The sequence below is a fragment of the Grus americana genome, chromosome 1 (genome assembly GCF_028858705.1).
Source record: "Grus americana isolate bGruAme1 chromosome 1, bGruAme1.mat, whole genome shotgun sequence".
NCBI lineage: Eukaryota > Metazoa > Chordata > Aves > Gruiformes > Gruidae > Grus > Grus americana.
In genome coordinates this window covers 127,410,014-127,431,586 of record NC_072852.1, presented here as the reverse complement: position 1 = coordinate 127,431,586, position 21,573 = coordinate 127,410,014, and the positions used below count along the sequence as shown (strand labels likewise).

General features: G+C 36.3%; 1 protein-coding gene across 7 annotated transcripts in view; it reads right to left on the bottom strand.

Moving 5' to 3' along the window:
- DMD (dystrophin) overlaps positions 1-21,573 on the bottom strand; it is a 1,313,294-nt gene that overhangs the window by 889,293 nt on the left and 402,428 nt on the right. For all 7 annotated transcript variants that reach the window (XM_054840966.1, XM_054843533.1, XM_054803063.1 and 4 more), the window contains exon 7: positions 13,896-14,014. In XM_054840966.1, coding sequence (XP_054696941.1) covers positions 13,896-14,014 — 119 coding nt within the window. The remainder of the gene's footprint in view (positions 1-13,895; positions 14,015-21,573) is intronic.

Below are 21,573 nucleotides of genomic sequence, written 5' to 3'. Positions count from 1 at the left end.
TACCCTTCATTGCAAGATGGCTTAGTCAAACAATGAATGTTTCTTTACAGTAAGTAGAGGCTGTGCAACCTCCCTCTCTGCATGGGAGGCAAATGATAACCTGCAAAGTGGAACAAAGCCCTCCTTTTCCTCTGCTCCCAAACAAAACGCAAGAACCAGCATTTGCCTGTTATACTGAAAGCCCCTGCCTTTTTAACTGCAGAGGCCACGGCTTACAGGCTTCATGAACTTGTCGCACATGTTTGGATTTCTTTATTTCACAGAATTGGCAGGATGGTGCAGATAGGAGCAACTTCTACAGGACAAGACCTGCTTACAAACAATAGCTGAACCACATGATCACATGCATCCCACACAGAAATTATTTTCCCAGCTGACACAGTCTCCAAAGTAACTACCTTATTTAAACTAGAAAAAGTTTCAACAGGGAATAAGCCATTGAAATTATCAGGTGTAGCACATTATTTCATTACTTTGGAGAGAATTTTTTATTACTTTCAAAAAAGAAAGTTCTGTACGTATCCTAACATTAAGTGATGGGTTTATTATTTTTATAAGCCTGTATAGTCAGACAGTATTGTCCTCATTTCATAAACCTGCTATAATTTCTATAGTTTAACAAAACATACTGCATGAAAGTTCAAGCCCAGGGGCAACTACACTTTTTAGGTGACGTTTAACTGTTAAAAAGTTTTAATAACAAAAGCCACTTTTACTGTGGTGTTATCCCAACTAGCGGCCCTTGCAATTGGCACAATATTCATGCCCTAAGTACATTTAATAAATACTTTTTTCCTCAGTCCTTTGGAGAATTTTAAATTCAAGACAACCTTTGCCATCTCTTCTGTACTGAAATGGAGAAAATTATTTTTGACTGTTTGAAAACTCGCTTTCTTCAAATAATAAGGTTCTCAAATCTGGCCCATAGAAGAGACAATAAGAAAGAAGCATGCAAATATTCAGGTTTCTTTTACTGGATAGAATCTTTCACATTCTACAGTAAAAAATTCTTTGCTAATCTTTCTCTCCTTTTGTAGCATATTCTGTTTCTCTCCTTCCATGCCATTGAGAAATTTTATTTCTCACTAAAATATTTCACAGTCTATCGTCAACCTATTCTTGTCCCCCATCAAACATTTTTAGCATGAGGAATAGAATAACAGAAGCTACCAAGAATTCATCATTGAAACAAGAAATCCCACAACTTAAAAACATAAGCTGAAGAAGCAGGATTAAAACATCTTACCTAAGTTCTTAAAATTTATTATTTCCTTCAATGTACAAACTTGGAATTTCAGAATCATAGAGCTTGGATTCTGCCTTATGCAGTCTAATACACTCCCCACACTCAGGCAGTTAACTTTGATACAGACAAAAAAGTATACAAATGAAGCAAAGAAAAATACAGGATACTGGACAGAAATCAATGATTTTTGCCTTACAGTTTCATGGGAACTTCTGGAAAAAAAAAAGGGGGGGTGTGTTTGTCTGCACCTTTGTATGTATGTCTAAAAGGATATAGCAGGATATTACCATGAGTTTAAATAAAATTGAATGCATGCTGCTGCATTAGCAAAATTATGCCTCACCTTCCCCCCCTCCCCCCCCCCCCCCCCTTTATTATTATTTTTTAAACTGGCATAGCAAAACCAAAATGCTCAGAACTTCCAACCACAACCTGGAAAGGACTGTCTTTAGGTGGTATTTCATTTATATTTCCTTGTGTGGCTGAAACTGTGCTCTATTGTGTTTGGAGGGTTAGTGGGAATAGTGTGTCTCAAAGAGAGCCTTAAGTCATTAACACTTCTTCTCTCCTGTTCCATTTCAAATCCAGATATTTTAATCAAACATGTCACAATTGACGTTATTCATTCCTAACAAGTACACATATTAATCATCATTCCATTTGTGACCAAATTAAAAATCCAGAAGTTTCAAGATACCTGGATGAGTTTTTCCTCTTAAGTTATCTCTTTGGCAGCTTTTCAAATCAGTATTAACAGACAGGCAGATAAAGGTATCTTTGCAGTGGAATGTCTCAAGTTGCTTATGGGTTTTATAAATGGAGCAGACAATTACAGTTATCAAAAAAATGAAGGATATGAAGATACCCAATGGGGGGTGTGTGTGTGTGTTTATTATTTATAAGGAAAATTCCTCCTTTAGATTTCTTATAGACTATTAACCTTCAAGTGTCATCTCCTATAATGTACTACTCTTTACATGAGCCATGTCTATTTTCAGAAAGCCTTTTTTTAATTATACAGATATTTGTACATGTATTACAATATTGAAGGTACAGATTATGGAATATTATTGTAGGAACTGGTATTCTACGATCACAGCAGAATATTTTGATCTGGGCCTATTCTTAGTTGGAAGAACTACACTTTAGTTAAAATAAGTAGATTAAAACCTGTTCTAACAGATAAATGACCTCACTTCAAGTGTAATCTCTTTAAAATCTAATATAGACTTTTTGTTGGTTGAGGAACTACAATACTTTCACATCTTTTTAAATTATCATGTGACAAAATACCCAGTAAAGATATATGCATTGCTATGCACCATCAGAAACTTGTCAGACTAAATGTTGAGCGTTTACCTAAATAATCCCTCTTCTTTCTTTGGGATTTTAAGGCTAGTATATACTTATTTTATTCTCTGTCTTGATGCATCAGACAACATAATTCTTCTATTCTAATTGATCTCTTCTCAGTTGTCTTCCATTAGTGATATTTTGAGCAACCAGGGACTATGTGCACAACTCCAAAGGGCTTCATTCATTAAATTAGAGTTAAAAAAAGCATGCTATAAACAAACATCATTAATTTTAGCTTAAAGCATGGATTAGGGGCACAGCAAGTCCCAGTGGAAGACACAATATATAAGCAATTAAAACGTGAGAAATCTGTAAGGGAAATAACACAAGATTGAACCTGGATGAATATTTTAACACACTTACTGAAATTATTTATTTGGAAAAAACAATGTTGAAACACAGCATTAGTAACGATGAACAGAAAATTACACATAATGTGATATAGTGGCAAAGAGACCTATGTGATTATTTGTCAGAGCAGATTAACGATTATAATTTGACAGACAGTTCTGGGGCATTATGATAGCAGAATATTAATATAGACCTAAATATTTACAAAGAACTCAGGAAAATAAAAATAATAATAATAAACTCCCACAACACAGAAAGGTGGAGAACTGTAAATCCACAGATAGTTGAAGGACCATGCACTAGGGAGGCATATGGTCTACTTAAGCAGGACCAGAAGGCTACCTTCAAAAAATAGCATTTTGAAGTCAAGAAAAGGAGTATTTAGAATATCACTGTTTTCAACGTGTGTGCACACGCTCAGGAGGTATGAGGTGGAAAAAATCCACAAAACTGAAAAAATTGTCAGTAAACAGATCATGGTGCAAACACCCGTGCGTTCTTTGGAGTACTTGCAACACCCAGTTTCACCAACAGGTTCTAGTCTGCAGACTGATATTGCTGCCCATCTCTGCCGCCTACCCCAGTTCCTGTTGTAGCTCTACAGCACAGATTCACTCTGCCCCTTCTCACCTTGGCAGCAGCTGGACAGAACATCTAGGTAAGAAGTGAAGGAAGTCTTTAAAATACCTCATTCACATTGTTCTCAGCGTCATGCAAAGAACAGTAACTGTGGTCACTGAAGCTTACCCAGAGAAGCTGTGGATGCCCCCTCCCTGGAAGTGTTCAAGACCAGGTTGGATGGGGCTTTGGGCAACCTGGTCTACTGGAGGGTGTCCCTGCCCATGGCAGGGGGGTTGGAACTAGATGATCTCTGAAGTTCCTTCCAACCCAAACCACTCTATGATTCTATATAAAGAATAACAATGTTACACAATATTACGTAGTTTTACAGAAACATATAGTGGTATGCCTGAATTACACCACCACTAAAAATCCAGGGTGAATATGATGACCATCTGTGAACATGATGATACCTATTCTCTGTTCATTACACTAATACTATCCCTACATTTTATAAAATGTAAAAGATTTTATAGGTATCACTGCTGTCAGATTCTTCACGTATTTTAATGGAGTTCTCATTTCTTTGGTCTTATGCATTTAGACTTATCAAGACATTAATGGAAAAATATATACACTTTGTTCAGATTTTACATTATTTGTGTTACTATGATCCTATAGAAGTATTTAGTCAGCTATTAACAGGGCAACAAGGAATGCACTTAGCATCCAAATTGCTGTTATACCATGAGCTTGCTTTCTTAATTTTTTAGTTTATCTTCATTCTTGCTAGATCATGCATTTAATAGTATTTTTATATATCATGCACGTGTGCAAGGGTGGACAAAATTTTAAGATATATCCTATAGAAAACCATTATGACCTAGATGAATCGTTTGTTAGGTTGTCTTCCTCCTAATATTGTTACTTCTGTTCATACAAACTACATGATCTCAAAAACTCCTGTGTATCCCTTGAGTTTCAGCTCTCTATAATTTCCAGCAATCACAAAAATCAGCAGTTGTTCCTGTCTTAACGGAGAAGAAAAAATCTAGACCAAGGAAAGAACAACTATATATTAAAATCTTCTTATGTAATAACTATTGTTTTCTGTGATCTCCAACACTGTAAAAATGTATCTGTAGAGGAGAATAAACTTTTCAGTTCTGGGTAACATTTTTTTTTTTTTTTTAACGTGTTTTCCTACCACATAGCTATTTGCAACAGTCCTTATTTTCCTTGCTTTCAACAGAAAAGCATTACTGGAAGTCCAAAAGATAGCATACGTGCTTTTATTTGACAAATATGCTGAGGTCATAGATAAAACATTCTTACTCACAGAACACACTTGTAGCAGAGCAACAACAGCATATATAAAAACCCCCCAACATTCACAGTGTTAAAGATTTCTTGACCCGTTTCAGCTGAGAAAGACATTCAGCCGAGTACATTTCACAGTGTCAAGACTACTCAGTAGAGCATTGTCAACTCCGATGCATTTTCCATTGCCATGCGCTCTGGGCAGGGAGATAACACTACTGATGACAAGGCGAGAGAGGGCTGTGCCCCTTTAGGACATCTGCAGAGCTCCTTACCCAGTCAAAGCAGATACAAGCAGATGCGTACTCTTTTACAGTCTTCATTCCCATTTCATATACAAGGCCTTTTGACCACTTTAAGATCAAGCTGGTATTCCCTAACATTATCTTTAAGAATGAATCTTTATATTTCCTTGGGGTTTTTGTTTTGGTTTTTTGGTTGGTTTGGTTTTTTACAATTTCGCAAATCTCCCCCCCCACTTTTCTTTTTCCTTTTTTTATTTCTTAATGAAAACAATGTTCAGATGTCAATATTTCAGAATCTAAGACTTCAGAAAGCTCCACTGCCTGATAGAAGTAGTAATGGATTGGTTTTTTTTAGAAAGTTGAACTGTCATTGGTGTCACCAGCTATCATATATAATTTCTCCCCAAGTAGCATGCCATACAACCTCTGAATTCAACTTTCTCTGCAAAGGTCTTCTATGCTGGCTTACATATTGGAAATATAATAGCTTACTTTTTCCTCTTGGGGAGAAAGGTAATGGTCTTCACTATTGAAAGAAAATATGGAAAATTTTGGACAACATGGAATTGTTTATTTTTACATCTTGCCTACACTGATATTACTGAAGTGCTTATTTTTTACATGTTCAAAAAGTGAGTGACTCAGATTCACAGTCTAAACACTGAGGAAACTTGTTCAACTCTTTTTGCTTGAATAAGCTGTTGAGAAATATCACACAATCCGTTCTACATCTCAAATATTTTCAGACTTTCTGTATACTGATGCTTAGGTTTAACAGTTGCTGAACTACCTTACAATGCAGAGAGAGCTCTTTATAATTCAAATTCAGTATTTGAAATGATATTATAATCTGCAAATCCATTATGATAGAAAATGCCATTTCTTTCCTAACATATGCATCCAGTTATTTTAAGTTTTCCCACTGATAAGAGAAAGGGCCTGTTTTATCCTTGAGCCTCTTAATGCAGCACCCTTCCAGTCATTTATTTTCATGAAAACTTCTAAAATTTCTGGTTGTCGAGTAGTCTCTTCTAATTAAATTGCTCACAGGTCAACGAGGTAGTAATAAAACTAGTCATAAATATGGATGAGAAAGTAGTTTTAGACGGAGGCTAGTGAATTTACTAATTTTGCTGACTATTTCTATTTGCTTGAGACTGCAAAGAAAAAGCAAGACTTTCACCTTATCAGTAGGAAAATAAAAAATGCAGTTTAATTTGGTGGACAAATATTTCACAGAAGGAAATGTAATGTAAAATATTACATCAGGAACATAGATCAAACTAGCAACCACTTTAAAAACCTATTTGTATCACAAATTCATTCAGATAAAAGTTTACCTATTGTACTACATAGCCAAGAAACTGTATACTTTTACCATTATTTTGGAAATTTGGAAATATTTCCATAGCCCTTAACTTGCTCTGCATTTCAGAGCTGTGCTACGAACTAAAGATAAAGTACACGATATGGCATGATGGCATATCCAGGACTTAGAGCTGCAATTTGTACTGACCAACAGTAAAGCAACAGTTACAAGGTTGTGCTTTTACTGTTGTACTTCAATGCTATAACAATGCTAATGCAAGTCCACTCCTGCTGTATGTAGTTTCAGTAGAAGGAATGCTTAGAGATAAGCAGAATTCATATGCCAGAACATGAACAAGACCTGAAGAAGCTAATTCAACACATTTTTCCTGGGTTTTTTTGTTTGTTTGTTTTTGTTTGGTTGGTTGGTTTTTAAAGAAGAATTTTAAGATTCAAATAAATTCAGCAGGGAGAGGGGACATGATTACAAATTCTTAATTCCTTTTAAGGGATTTATCTTTTTCTTGTTTTGAACATTACCACTAAGAGCTAACAACTGCTCACTGATTAGCTTGATACAGGACATAATTTTAGAAGTTGGTGTCTGAACCAAAACCATCCACTAATCATACATTTCATTAGATTTAGATGAGATATGAGGAAGAAATTCTTCACTGTGAGGGAGGTGAGGCACTGGAACAGGTTGCCCAGAGAAGCTGTGGATGCCCCCTCCCTGGAAGTGTTCAAGACCAGGTTGGATGGGGCTTTGGGCAACCTGGTCTACTGGAGGGTGTCCCTGCCCATGGCAGGGGGGTTGGAACTAGATGGGCTTTGAGGTCCCTTCCAACCCAAACCATTCTATGATTCCATGAATAACATCCTGTAACAATTAACTTTTTCATTATGGTGAATTCCGTAGCCTTTCCTCTTACTTAATAAAAAGCATTCCAGGATTTGAGAACCAAAAAGAGTCTGAACAAAAGAATTCTTTTTTTATTTTCTAACCTTTATAAGGTTTTTGTGCAGGTGGAATAATGTTTTCTAAGCCTGATCCAGCATTTTCTTTGACTATTCTCAGCAGCACAATATCAAACACAGATCTTGTAACTTGTCTCCCCCCGCCTTAAAAAAAAATCCCACAGACTGACACTGTACTAGGCAAAACATTTCTAAACTTTAGAACATGATAGAAAACAAATATCTTCTCATACTCCGTTGACATGAGTCATATAGCCAAGGGCAATAAAATGAACTGAAAAATAGTATTGCTACTGTATACAACTACTTGGTACAGACAGGGTTAACAACTTCATGAACTACAACACTGACAGTTTTTTCGCCTCTTCTCTGTGCTACAGGTATAGTAGAGCCCATTACTGTTGAGATACAGAAGTATGCAAAGTCAAGATCAAACAAAAAAGTTATCAAATGGAAAACTGTAAGTCTCATTATCACTTAATAATGGTGCCAAAAACTCATGTCATCAGTGCAAATTAAGGAAAAATATGGAAAATGTGACTGGGATGGATTAAACAAAGTTTTTATCAGGCTACATAGTAAAGTATAAGAAACTGGATAATTACTTCACCTAAAAAGGACAGCAGAAATGCCATTACATTACTTCACAGTCTATTTATTATCGGGCTAGCACAAACAAGCACAAGACCCAGCAAAATGACAGCAGGGACAAGTTCATTAAACCAAGAATCTGATGTTTATTGCTAGAAGGGAGCACACAAACACTTCACCTCCTGCTGCTGCTTCCACGCTCACATTTGGTTATTGTAAGGGGAAAGAGGACACAGCTCAGATACATTCCCAGATACAGTTTCCGAGAGAACGTTCCCTACTGTTCCTCAAAAGATCCTTCTGCTCCTATATAGCATGTGTGTTTTATCCCAAAGTAAAAAGTAAAACTCAATATACAGCCAATAACATGTAAACTACTATGTGTTGCTGATGCTAACACATTTGTTGCTGTTTGCTTATCGTATTCTTTGCTTGGTGATATTTAAAAAGATGCTCATGAAAAAGTGGACACACAACATAGTAGCCTTTACTATATTTTCTGAAGTGTGTGTGTAAAGACTGGAATCATGTTCTTCCACAACTGCAATACAGATAAAATAATCATGAAGAATCTGTAACTACTGAAAAATGTAACCGTAGGTACTGATAATTAGATGTTATTAAAAGATACAGACTAATCTTAACAGCTTGATCAATTGATCAAACTTACTTATATAGGTGTTATAATTACTAATGTCGTTATAATTTGGTTGATGTGCTTAAGAATTTTTTTTTTGCTGAAATTAGCTAAAACAAACCCATACCAACAAAGACAGAAAGTATCTCCACCACCACTCATTCCCTATACATAACAATAGCTTAGAATAATGAGTGAGGAACAGAGGGAGCTGAAGACTTTTTAAGTTTATAATTTTTAAAAGAACAATGTTCAGAGTTGTATTATGTATGTCTAAAATAGTCTAAATTCAACAGAGCAGTCAGAGATTAGCAATGTGAGTTATTTGCATTGAAAACAATCAACCAAAAATCTTGTCAAAAGTCAGTAACTCAAATTTACATCCAGAATACCACAACAGTCATTGCAAAGGTGTGAACAACCAGTCAAACATTTTCCTTAGTTGTACTAAGAGTAATGGTCTTTAAAAAAGAGAAAAGAAAATAACACTAAAACCACACATTACTGTTGTAGAAATTTTCCACATGCTAGCTTTGCCATTCAAATCCGAACAAAAATCACTATTAAAATGACCTGAGTTTGGCAATGTTCATTACATGCCATTTTGAGTTGAATGAGACACGACTGCAAGCTCACAAACATTAATTTTGAGCCACCAAAGGAAAATAACTATTTTTTTCTTTGAAAGGATTACAGAGAACATTATCAAGATTTAAAACATCTTAGCTGCATAATCATAAATGTCTTAGAACAAAAGGTCATTGTGAGTTATGTAGGCATACTTTGGCCTAAAAAGTTCAATTTGCAAACACATTTTTCCCTTTGAATCCTACCCACTAATCTCTAGGTCTTTATTAACTTTCTTCTAAATAACACTTTCTACTATCCATCAATTTCCCTCACACCACCTTATTTTTTCCCTTGTTATCTTTCATACACTACAGTAGCCAAGACCAGATAAACATACAAGCCCAATTACATTTCACTCACTGGCAAGATTCAATCAAAAAGATCACAGAATATCTTGAGTTGGAAGGGACCCATGGGGATTATAGAGTCCAACTCCCTGCTCCTCACCAGACTATCTAAAACTAAACCATGTGACTAAGTGTCATCCAGACACTCCTTGCACTCTGGCTTGGTGCTGTGACCACTTCCGTGGGGAGCCTGTTCCAGTGACCAATCATCCCCTCAGTGAAGAGCCTTTTCCTAATGTCCGGTCTGAACTTCCCCTGACAGCTTCATTCCATCTCCTCATGTCCTATCACTGATCACCAGAGAGGTGATTAGTTCATCTTGGAGAAGGTGAACAAACCAAGGGACCTCAGCCGCTCCTAGTAACTCTTGCCATCAAGACCTTTCACCATCTTGGTGTGTCCTCTAGACACACTCTAATAGGTTGATGTCCTCCTTATATTGAGGTGTCCAAAATCACACACAGTGCTCGAGGTGGGGCCACACCAGTGCAGTACAGAGGGGGAAAATCACCTCCCTCGACCAGCTAGCTGTCCTGTGCTTGATGCAGCCCAGGACACAGTTGGTCCTTTTTCCTTCCAGGGCACACTGTTGGCTCATATTCAACTTGCCATCAATCCAAACCTCCAAATCTCTTTCCGCAGGGCTGCTCTTCAGTCTCTTGTCCCTCAGCTTGTACATATAACCAGGACTACCCTGTCCCAAGTGCAGAATTTGGCACTTGATCTTGTTAAATTTCATATGCTTGCTGATTGCCTAGCTCTCTAGTCTATCCACTTCTCTCTGTATGGCCTCTCTACCCTCAAGGAGGGCCACAGCTCCTCCTAGTTTAGCGTCATTAGCAAACTTACTTAATGTACATTCAACTCCTGTGTCCAGAACAGAGCTGGATCTTCCATTAGTTTTTCATGACGGAAGAGAGGAAGGAAACACATCCCTTATGTTTTTCTACACACTTTTTCAACACCAGGGGCAAAAAACCCCAAACAAAAACCAACAAAACAAAGAACCAACAGCTAACAACATATCTGAAATTTTTGCTGAGGAACGTGGTCAGTTTTCTCACCTGTCTGAACACAAAAGGGCTGGAATAAAGCTCCTACCACATATCTTATTCTTGCAGACAAGTTTGTTTGCTTTTTCCCCTCCAATATTATGAACATTCTGATTTCAGAAGAGCTCTGCAGAATTTATTCTATGCTGCATAATATAGCTTATTTGGGGAATTTATATCAAAACACAGTATCTTCAGATAACATCTGATTAATCACAATCTTTCCTTAGCTAATTTTGTTTAGAGGAAAGCTATAAGCAGAAGACATACAGATTGCTATTTTTAAGAGAAAGTAAGTAAGGTTACTTGCTCTGTGAAGACATTACCAAGCTTTATAGACAAGATACAAAGTCAATGTATCAAAACAGGAACAAGCCAATTTTGGCAAACTACTCTAGGACTTGTGTGCAAAAAGAATTTCTTAAGAAGATACAAGGACACAGAAGAAGAAGCCTTTTACAGGAGATGCCTACGGTTTTTTGTCTGTTTTAAGACACATGCATCATCACTATAAATACCATTGGCTAGGGTAGATTTTGTTAAGTTCATTTGCTTAAAAACTAAGTAAAGCAAATGCTTTAAGATACACTGCTGATGTAAAAAAGCATTCCTACTAGTCAACAGAAGTGCGGAAAATAGCAAGAACCATCACCTCTGCATGAATCAAAATACAAAAGTTTTAACTTACACAACATGGATTTTACAGGAAATACTTAAACATAGCCTATATCTTAACCACATTGGTGATTGAAATGGAGATCAAATTCTGAATGAATGTTTTAAAAGCTGCTCACGGGACAGACTTGAAATATCAACAACCTTAAACAAATGAACTTCATATATAAGCTAGAAAATGTTTGGCTGAATAAAAATATTTACTTTTCAAAATGTAATTGCGAAGGCGACTCCCTAGTCATCTGTTTCATCATCAGTAATTCAGAACACAAAGAAAAAACCCATACCCTTTCTTTTTTGACTACTGCATATGGTTGTAGAAGAGCAGGGCTTTATTGAATAGTGGCTTCCTTTCTACATAATATTTTGAAAATATTATGCAACAGCAAATTTTTAATTAACAAAAAAAATAAACTGTTCACAAATTACATGTGTGGTGTTTTGACATATATTAAGTTACATTAAAATAATGTTTCACCACTGAATGCATGCTCCCTTTTTGTTCTAATATAGCAGCACTTTGCAGTTTATCTTAGCAGCCAGAGAATAAAGTTACACAATATGCTGCTAAGAGATATTTGAGTATCTAATTAGCAGAGGTGATAAATATACAAAGTAAAGCTACATAAGTAGTATGCTGGAACCTTCAAACAAGATTCCTCACTTATGTAACACTAATTCTACTTTTCAGTCTAGGAACAGGTTTATTATCATGAATCAAATTGTTATAGTTTCAAAAATTCATATGTTTTCAAATAGGTACAGAATTGAGTTTTCCTTTGGAAAAGTTTGCAGTTTTTTATTTGTAGAGGGGAAAAAAAAAAGGTGCCAAGCACCACGATTTACAACACTGAATAGCAAATAATTACAGGAGACATTTGGAAAACCACCAACGTTTAAGAGATTTTCAGTTGTTGGCTAAACAACTGCAAGTATCATTGCCAAAACCAGAATAAAATGTCTAATCAAAAGTGACTTTTGCATACAGAAAATAACTTATTCACTAATCTATTTTAAGAACATTCAACCAATTATAGCAAAGACCGCGACTATATCTATTCAGTTGTGCAACCCAGTTTTCAATTCCAATCTCATTCAGAGCTTATGAGCTGCGTCTCATGCTTTAGTACACTGCAAGCCTTTTTCCCCTCCAGTGGTTCACACAAATTCAGTTCTAGAGATGAAAGACAGTGTACTAGCAAGCAACGCTGTACTGGTTTTACTGTGCATTTCTTCACAAGTTCCATTACAGACACCCCATACATTGCTGGTACAAGGGGAACTATTTGATTGCACGCAAGATGGACACTCAGGAAACACTCACAAAGCTTTCACCTATGAGGTGGAAAGTCCCTGTCATCTTTGACTCTTAAATCTTACTTGCTACTCCAATTCTGAGCACTGCTTGAGATGCTCCTTTTTTAACTCTACACAGGGCAAAATATCACCATCTTGAATTAAACCATCTGCTCTGACAATTTTTCACTCTACAAAGCAGTGAGGTTACAGAACCAGAGAGCTTTACGATGTTCAACTACAGCATAAGCAGACAGTTTTTTTCATATATTTTGCCTAGGTAAATATAAGGGATACAAGGTTATTAGTTCAACCTTGAGACATGCCCTATTACATTTAAACATTAAGAGACACTATGCTATGTTTTAAAATAATTTTTACATTCTGTTAAATTCTGGTTCTTCCCATCAGAAACTCACTAGGAGGTAAGCCACTGTCAAGAGCATAAACATATATAAAACTGCATTTATTAGTGCCTTATTAGGCAAATTGCAGGAAATTGCATGAAAATATACCATATGGATCATGGTGTGGAAAAAGCATATCTAGATATAGTTATATATACACACACACACAAATGCATACATAAAAAGGAAAAAACCACTGTTCAACGTTGCCTTGTAGTAGAGAATGTTTTAGAAATGTTCTCTGAGGGAAAACTACTTAGGCTTTCAGCAATGCAGAAAGTAGGGCAAAGAATATACAGAAATGGACAAAATTAAAAAGATCACGTGAAAAACACAGGAACCTTTCAAACATGACTGCATAAGGAAGTGCAAAAGAGAGTTAAGGTAAGATAGGCAAGTCTATTACATATAAGATTAAATGATAGTTACGAATCATGTCATCCTGATAAAATTTGAATGTACAGAAGACATAAAAGTCATATTTTAGATAGATGAGTATCTAGAGTTTGAATACATATTTTGGATATATATTAAGCCATAATTTGAACTCATGATCTTTCCAGAAGATATAAGAGCTGCAAATGCTCTAGATCTTTGAAAAAGAAATCAGCTACTTATTAGGATACCTTTAATTCAGTGCACATACATTAAAACTCTGGCCCCAAAGCTGGAAAAAAAAATTGTTTTAGAGCATGTGCATACAGGCAGTTCTTATGCTATTTCAACAGAGCACAAAGTTAACATTAAAACATATACAAACAAAGGATTTTGCTTCAGTTTATGATTTATCTCACAAAATGTTGAATTCTTGTGCAAAGAAGTCAAATTAATTTACTATCAAATGCATGGAAAAATTGATTTTCCACTTCGAGAAAAGAACATAACTTCTACTAACCTTCAGGGTCAAGGAGTTTCTCTATGCCGAGGTGTTGCCTGGCTATGTTGAATGCATGGTCTAATCGTTGTACAGGTGACTGCTGAGAAGCAACAGCATTCCAATCAAATAGGTCTGGCCTAAAGCAAAAATAAGAGGAACAGTAAGTTTCTTCTTTCTAAGCATTACATTTAATTGTGTATTTCTATGGCTATCCATCAGCATCAGCTAATACTGTTTTGTTTTCTTAATGAAAGAACTTGTTAAATCAGTGCTGGAACTAATGAAGCTTGGTTTCTAATGGGTTTGCATCTTATACTCATCCATGCCCATCACTGTCACATTAACCACATTTCTTATTCTCCACTAAGTCCCAACAGCCTATAACCTCACTCTTCCAAACCGCCTGTTTTCACTCATAGCCCTCTGCTCCCGTCACTGCCCAAAATGCCCGCAGAGAGCTTGCTCCCCTCTCCCAGTCCTGAAGGGTGCCAGCGTGAGAAGGGTCACGTGCTGTGGCCGTGCGCACTGGGACCGGCTTGTGGCAGGCCAAGCAGGACAGATAACTGCTGAGGTCATTTTGCAGCCTTCCTCCTCTCTCCAGCCACCCGTTTTTCACTTCGCTTACTATTTCTAAGCATGTAACTGCTTCTGAGGTTACCGGCTCGCTGTTGTAACCGATTGAAATTGGTCAACAAGTTCAAAAATTCATGACCTCGGAATGCACACGGAGTAGCTGCACACGCCTCTTTCCTTACCAAAGCCTTTAGAAAAATGCACGCTTTTCAGATCAGTACAAAACTGTAGTCCAATCATAGGTTTTAGCTGATAGGAGCAAAAGCACGAGAGCACAATTTAAATGCTCTTGCAGGGATAGACAGAATGACCAAAACTCAGTTATAGCTCAGATAACACAAAGGCTCAGATTGTGTATCAGTTGCACTATTTGCAGTATAAATAATGTTAATACACTGTGATCTTTGGCATTTCATCTGAGAGTTATCCATTAAGAGATCAGAATTTGTTATCAGGCACTCTGGGAAAAATGTTTAATCAGGTATTCTGTAATTAATGTGCACGTAATATGAAGAAAACTAACTGCACTACTGTGACTTTGATACACTGTTCTAAATCAGAAAACATTTAAACATATAATTTTACCTACAGATAAATCAAGTATGTTATTTACAGAAAATGTTGCAATTAGTTATGACAGATTTACTTACATTTTTATTAATTTTAAAAGTTCATTTTAAACAGTCTCCTGTAGTTTTAATAGATGGCAAAAATGTTCACTATATCATACTGTAATAACTTCAAGAGAGCAAAGGAAAATGTCATTTATGTAGTAGTAATTTTCCAGTTATGTACCTTTGCTGTCCAATTTTTTTTTCTCAGAGAGGAGTGATTTACATAGTAACAATTAAGTTATTCTGAAGTATTTTGCTTCTCTATGCACAGGTTCTTAAACATTAATTAAAACCAGAGGTTTCTCCTTCCCACATGCAGAACAACTTCAAAATATTAAATTTGGCTGGAGGCAGGATGGAAAGGGAAAGGAAATTTAAGAGGCGATAATCTCTGTTTCAAGTCATGGATGCATTAAGTCTGTGATTTCATAGAATGGTTTGTGTACTAAAACACAGGTATTTCCAAAATGCAGATTATGTCTGCATGATTTTTTCCATCCTCCTTGTACTGGGTATGACTGAGATGGAGTTAACGTTCTTCATAGCAGTCCATGCGATGCTGTGTTTTGGATTAACAGCGTTAATAAGAAACCAATTGTTCGGCTATTGCTGAATTGTACTTACACAGCATCAGGAGCTTCTCTTTTTCCTCCTTTTGCCTCCTCTGGAGGAGTAGACTGGGGGTAGGCAAGCAGCTGGAAGGGGACACAGCCAGGACAGGTGACCCAAATTGGCCAAAGGGATACCCCATACTATAAAACTTGCTCAGCAATACATACTGGGGTAAAGGAAGAGGAAGGGGTGGGGGTTTTGTCTTCCAAGGTGGCTGCTGCTTGGAGACTGGATGCACATCAGTCTGCTTGTGGGAGTTACTGAGTTACTGCCATTACATCATTTGTTTTTCTATTTTTCTTTCCTTCATTTATTAAACGGTCTCTATTGTGAATCATGAGTTTTCTTGCTTTTGCTTTTCCTATTCTCTTCCACACAGTGGATGTTTGGATGCTCAGCTGCTGACTGAGGTCAACCCGTCACACTCCTAAACTTACTCTAGAGGCATATGGATATTCTTGAATTCTTCATTCCCTCCAAATTTAACATTTTTTGGCTGGCATATGACATAGGATCCATAAGCTCATACATCAAATTTAGAAAACACTGTACTAACCACAAAGCTATCCGTTATGACTTTCTTAAAAAGCTCTGCAAGGGTGCGTTGCACAAATACAACAGAGACCGGGGTGTGAAAAGATTATTCAGTGACAAAAGCTATTAAGACAACGAGAGGACAGAATGACATCTGAGGGACTACATCCCCCTGCAATGTTTTTACAGGGATTTGGTTTGAAGTTCTAATCACACTTGTGCTGCTCAGAGCAACACATTATCTTCACACAATCATGACTCATTTGGTGATATAAGATTTTATATAGAGGAACATGCTTTCTTGTAACCAGCCAGGATTCCACTGGGCAAGTACAATAACATTTAGAATTATTCATCGAGGAATGACACAATATTGTCTGATTCATCTTGAAAAACCTCTGTCATCATTATTATCTTAGATGTTCAATTTCATCCAACTTCTCAATTGCATAATCCAGGAGGATATTTTCAAGTTAATGTGTCCAGATAGGCCAAGATTATTATCATCACATCTTCTGTAGAGGTAGGATTCTTAATATAAGACACAGACAGAATGATTGATTTTTTAAAAAACACCACAAAACCAAAAAAAACCCAAAAAACCCACAAGCATGCAAACACAAAAGCTTCAATAACAAAGCTTCAGATAACACCATGTTGTAGAACACCTTGGTTGAACTTGCCTGCTTACCAGCTCTACTGCATATGCATGTTCCCGTGTAGAGCATACGTAGCATCTCTTTTTTACACTTACTATGGATAGCAAAAATTGGAACCCTTTGAGACACAATTATTAAAGAGAAATAGTAAGAGCTCTTCAGTAAGCCACTGACAGGTTTATTTCTAATTTTCTTAGTATAAGTATAAAGAAGACAGCACAGATTCCAAGACAACTGACAAGTACACAGCTACCTACTGCAACTCAGCTCTGACAGCATCAACTTAATTAAAAAAAAATTAAAGATCAGCCAGGGTAGGAAAATTGAAGCTAGAGTATACTAAGGCCAAACACATCCAGACCTATCTCTATGCAGAAATTGCAGTTATGGATAGGAGAAACCACAATTACCACAAAAAGCAACAGGTTACCATCCGATTCAAAACAAGCAACAAAGCAAAACTCAGAGACAGCAGACAACTATGTCCAGTAACTCCATCCCACCACAGTGCTCTGTTCCTAGCTGTAGCCCCTATGAGCAACACAGTTTCAAGACACATCTTTAAAAAGTCTTCTCATTTTTCTTCAGACACCACCTGCTAAATCTTTGTCAAAAATGGAAAGCTAATTTTCATGAGCACAGAAATAGATATTATGACTAAATAACCTCCACAAGAGCTTATAAGCAGTGAAGAAAATGTGAACAGTATTTCTGGGGGTTGGTTTCTTTACTTACTAAAGAACATATTTATTCACTCAAATACTTTTTTTCATCTAAGATGCACATGACAGTGAAGCCTGAAGACGTAATGAATTTTGCAAACGTGTAAATTCAAGAAAACTAAGAGAAACAAGGCATAGACTCCAGAGGGAGAACTCTAAAGGAAGGAATTGAAACATTTTGAAGATACTTTAACATCACACAATGTATTTTAATTTCTTTGGCATTTCTGAAGTGACACATTTCTAACAGCAACCTCTATAACTCACATAATGTTTTGGTAAAAAATAATTACACAAAGGTAACTATGAACATCACAAAGAAACACTATGCATGTTTTAATATGCCATTTTCTGAAGCTGTATTAACTTCTAGCTAAGGTTATAATGCTATTAGAATTGGTATGCAATAAAGTAATTTAGCAAGAGAGCAATTTACCAATCTATGCCACAAAAACTTTTCATCAGTGTACATCGAAAGGAGCTACATTTAGATCATAAAAGTTACCATCTCCTTTTCAAGAAAAAAGTTATGGTTTTGTTGTTGTTCTAGTTTTATTTATACAAGAAAATCTTGTATATGTCTTCAGTAATCTCACAAGTAAAAGAAACCAGGAGCCACTAACTAGCATGTAACCTGGTGACTTGATACAATAAAAGTATTTCCATACCATTACTTTTACTTCTACTTTTCCTTTAACTTACTGAAGACAAACTTGCTTCTTCTATCCAGGACCTCTTTTTAATGCCACTTTCCTTCTCCCCTCCCCACTCTACCACCCTGAAGCAGAGACAGCTGCAGTGAAGTGGTTATTTCTAAGGCAGTCACTGGGCCTAAGTTCAAGCATTTTAAAGAAATAAGGAGGAAGCTAATGAATGCCACTTGTTCCCACTTCTAAATCCTGATTAAAGGGCCAGGGCAGGGGGGAGGCCTCAACAAAGTTAGAGGAAAGAGGCAAAGATGTCTCTGCTACCCACCTGGAGGAAAAACATTACAAGAAGTAAATGGGGAAAGCTCTCTGTGATCTGGCGCCTGAAGTAGGGAGAGTTTCAACTGCAGCACGATTGACCTTTCTTCCTTAGCAAAATATTTTAGTTTCCATATATTCCTAGGGTGATGGTGCCACTCCACAGCTCCTGCCTGGTTTATTCAGTTCAACATAGAATATACCATTCAAGGAACCATATCCCTAGTTTATCTTCCTATTCCGAAAATTTGCACCCCGGGCTTACTGATGTGCCCTTGTAGCTTTGCCAAGTAACCTGTGCTCCACTGCTCCTCACATTCAGCATTAAAAGCAATTGCTAAGAAGCCTAAATGTCTACTGAGAGATAGTGGTTATACAAATGGGAATATCTACTCTAAGTAACCCCTTTGTAAAATGACAGAGAAAGGGTATTAGAAATATCTGATCAAAACAAATAGCTGTAAGCAAGGGAATGGTGGGTTAAAAGACTATGAGAGATAAAGCTTCCCACTGAGAGTACTGCTCTCACAGTGTGTTATGTCTTCGTAGTTAGTGTTTCATGCTAGTCTCTTACTTTCTTTTAATCCTTTCAAGGAGATGCTGAAAATATTCATGTGGATATAAATTCCACACTACTGTCTGAACCTTTTTTTTTAAAAAAAAAACCAAACACCACAACACCTCACACCTCCCCCCCCAAACCTACCCATCACTGAAAACATTATATAAGAGAAATGAAAATATCACCACTTAAAAGATAGGGATTGGTTTTGTTTTGTTTTATTATTTAAGACATGCAGTTATTTCATTGCTATCAACCATCAAAGTAAAAGTAACCATATCAGATCTTTTTGGTGATTCATGTAAAGCCAGTGTCCTCTCTTTAATAACAACATTTAAGCCTTCCACATCTCAGGAGTTTAAGGAATTTCGGAGCTGGAGTCATTGTGCTTGTGCATTATATTGTTGTGGAAATTCAACCAGGCAGCCTTAATTTTTTTTCCTCCATTCTTAAGCTTTTTGCACCTGAACCACGAATAAAGATGATTTAGTATTATTTAGGATGTTTTTGGAGGGCAGACACCTAAAATATAACAATGGCATAAGCAGAAGAAAGACCAAGGTATAACAACTTTCCAATGTGTTTATTCCTTGACAATGAGGACCTTGACTATGACTATAATGAATATAATTATATTTTCTATAGCGCAGTGTTTGTACTCAAATGTTTCACACAGTCGCTCAGCCTGGATACTTTACGGTGAAACATGTAAATACTATTTAGCAATCAAATTGAATGATATACTTAGAAAATCACACTGACGTGATGTAAGAGAGGCTGAGGTGTTTGGGTTTGGGTGGGTTTTTTTGTTTGTTTGGTTGGTTGGTTGCTTTGTTTTGGTTTTTAGTTTTTAAAGTCCAGATGGACACATGGAATATATTGTTAATAGCAACTCCAGAGTGTGTCAACATCAAAACCAAGAAGAGATGTAAGTCTATCATCTCCTATCTTTATCTACTCAACTGACTTTCTCCTGCTATTCTTCCCCCTTTCCCACCTTCAAAAGGAGCTGCCCACAGACAAAGCTAGTGCAACAAAAATGTAACAGTCTGTAAATTAAGGCTGAACATGAAAGCTCTTGAAGGATAAATCAAAGACACAAAAATTACTGTAAACATAAGATAGTGTATACTGTTATTTATTTTAAAGTTTATATATATTTTCTTCAGAAGTATTTGCCATTACCTGCTGTGAGCTGTGGAAAGTTCACAAAAAAGTTAATTTCGTTTCCCTGAAATCACAGTAAAACAGCGTGACTAAAAATTTCCTACTTAGAGTAAGTAGTGTTTTCTGAAAGTAGAATGTTAATTAGATCTACTTCTAGTAAGTTAGAACTTAAAAATTTGAACAGTCAGCCAAAATTTCAGATGAGGCAATATAAAGACTACAGTGTAGTGTATATTTTGATGCAGTTATTAAAAAAATGTTTGAATTATTTTTAAAAGAAAAATCTAATTGTAAAAATACTGGTGTGGTTCAGATACACAGTAGGACTAGCCACAGCATGTACTAACTGATCTTAATAGCTTACTACCTTATGCCAAAATACCATTCTTAACATTATACCATAAAAGTATTATGAAGCACTGTTTTTAAAAGCAAATTAAATAGGAATGAGTTTAGAAAAGAAAATTTAATGTTTGTATTTTGTAAGAAACTGATTCCTATAGATGTCAAAAAGAAATTACTTTAATGCTACCAGGAAATCTTCCCTCACTTTCAGAGAGCCTAAGTACTATGAAAAAATTTGGCTAGCATCATTCTTTAAGTGTTGGAGAGATTTTTGTTTGGTTTATTGGGGTTTTTTTTTGGTAGCAGACAGCCTAGGAATAGTGCTAAACTTGGCGAAAGATACACATACCAGACACCGGGTCCACCATATGAGTTCATTATCATACTACATTTTCAACCTTTTTCTGACTAATTTTTCTTCCATTCCTGAGAACACCTAAACGTGACAAAGACTGTGCACACAAATGAGGGTCAACGCGGAAGGCTTATGTCTTATGTCTGAAATACACCTGAAGAAAGGGCTAAGCTCAAAGACTTCAGTGTCAAAAGGGGAAGCTACTATTTGCAATAAAGACTATTTTTGCCAATTAAATCATGAAAGACTTTTAAGTTTGAGGAATGATGAACATTTGTTTTAAATCTTTAAAAATGAATTTTTCCAACATTGTATTTCATATATGTACTAGGTTATTTCCTAAGTAACCATGAAGACAACTGCAGCCATTCTGACAATTAGAGCAACATATCCTTGTTTTCCCTCAAGAGCCCATTTCAATATAAAAATTGCTGGGAGAAAGAGAGGTACTGAAAGGTATTGTAGAAAGGGAAGGAGGAAAAAAGACAATGGGAAAAGTGAATTAATGAAATACAGAGGAATAAACTCAGAGGAAGACAGGAAAAAGAAGAGAACATCTGGACCAAACTTTACGGAGAACAAAGATAT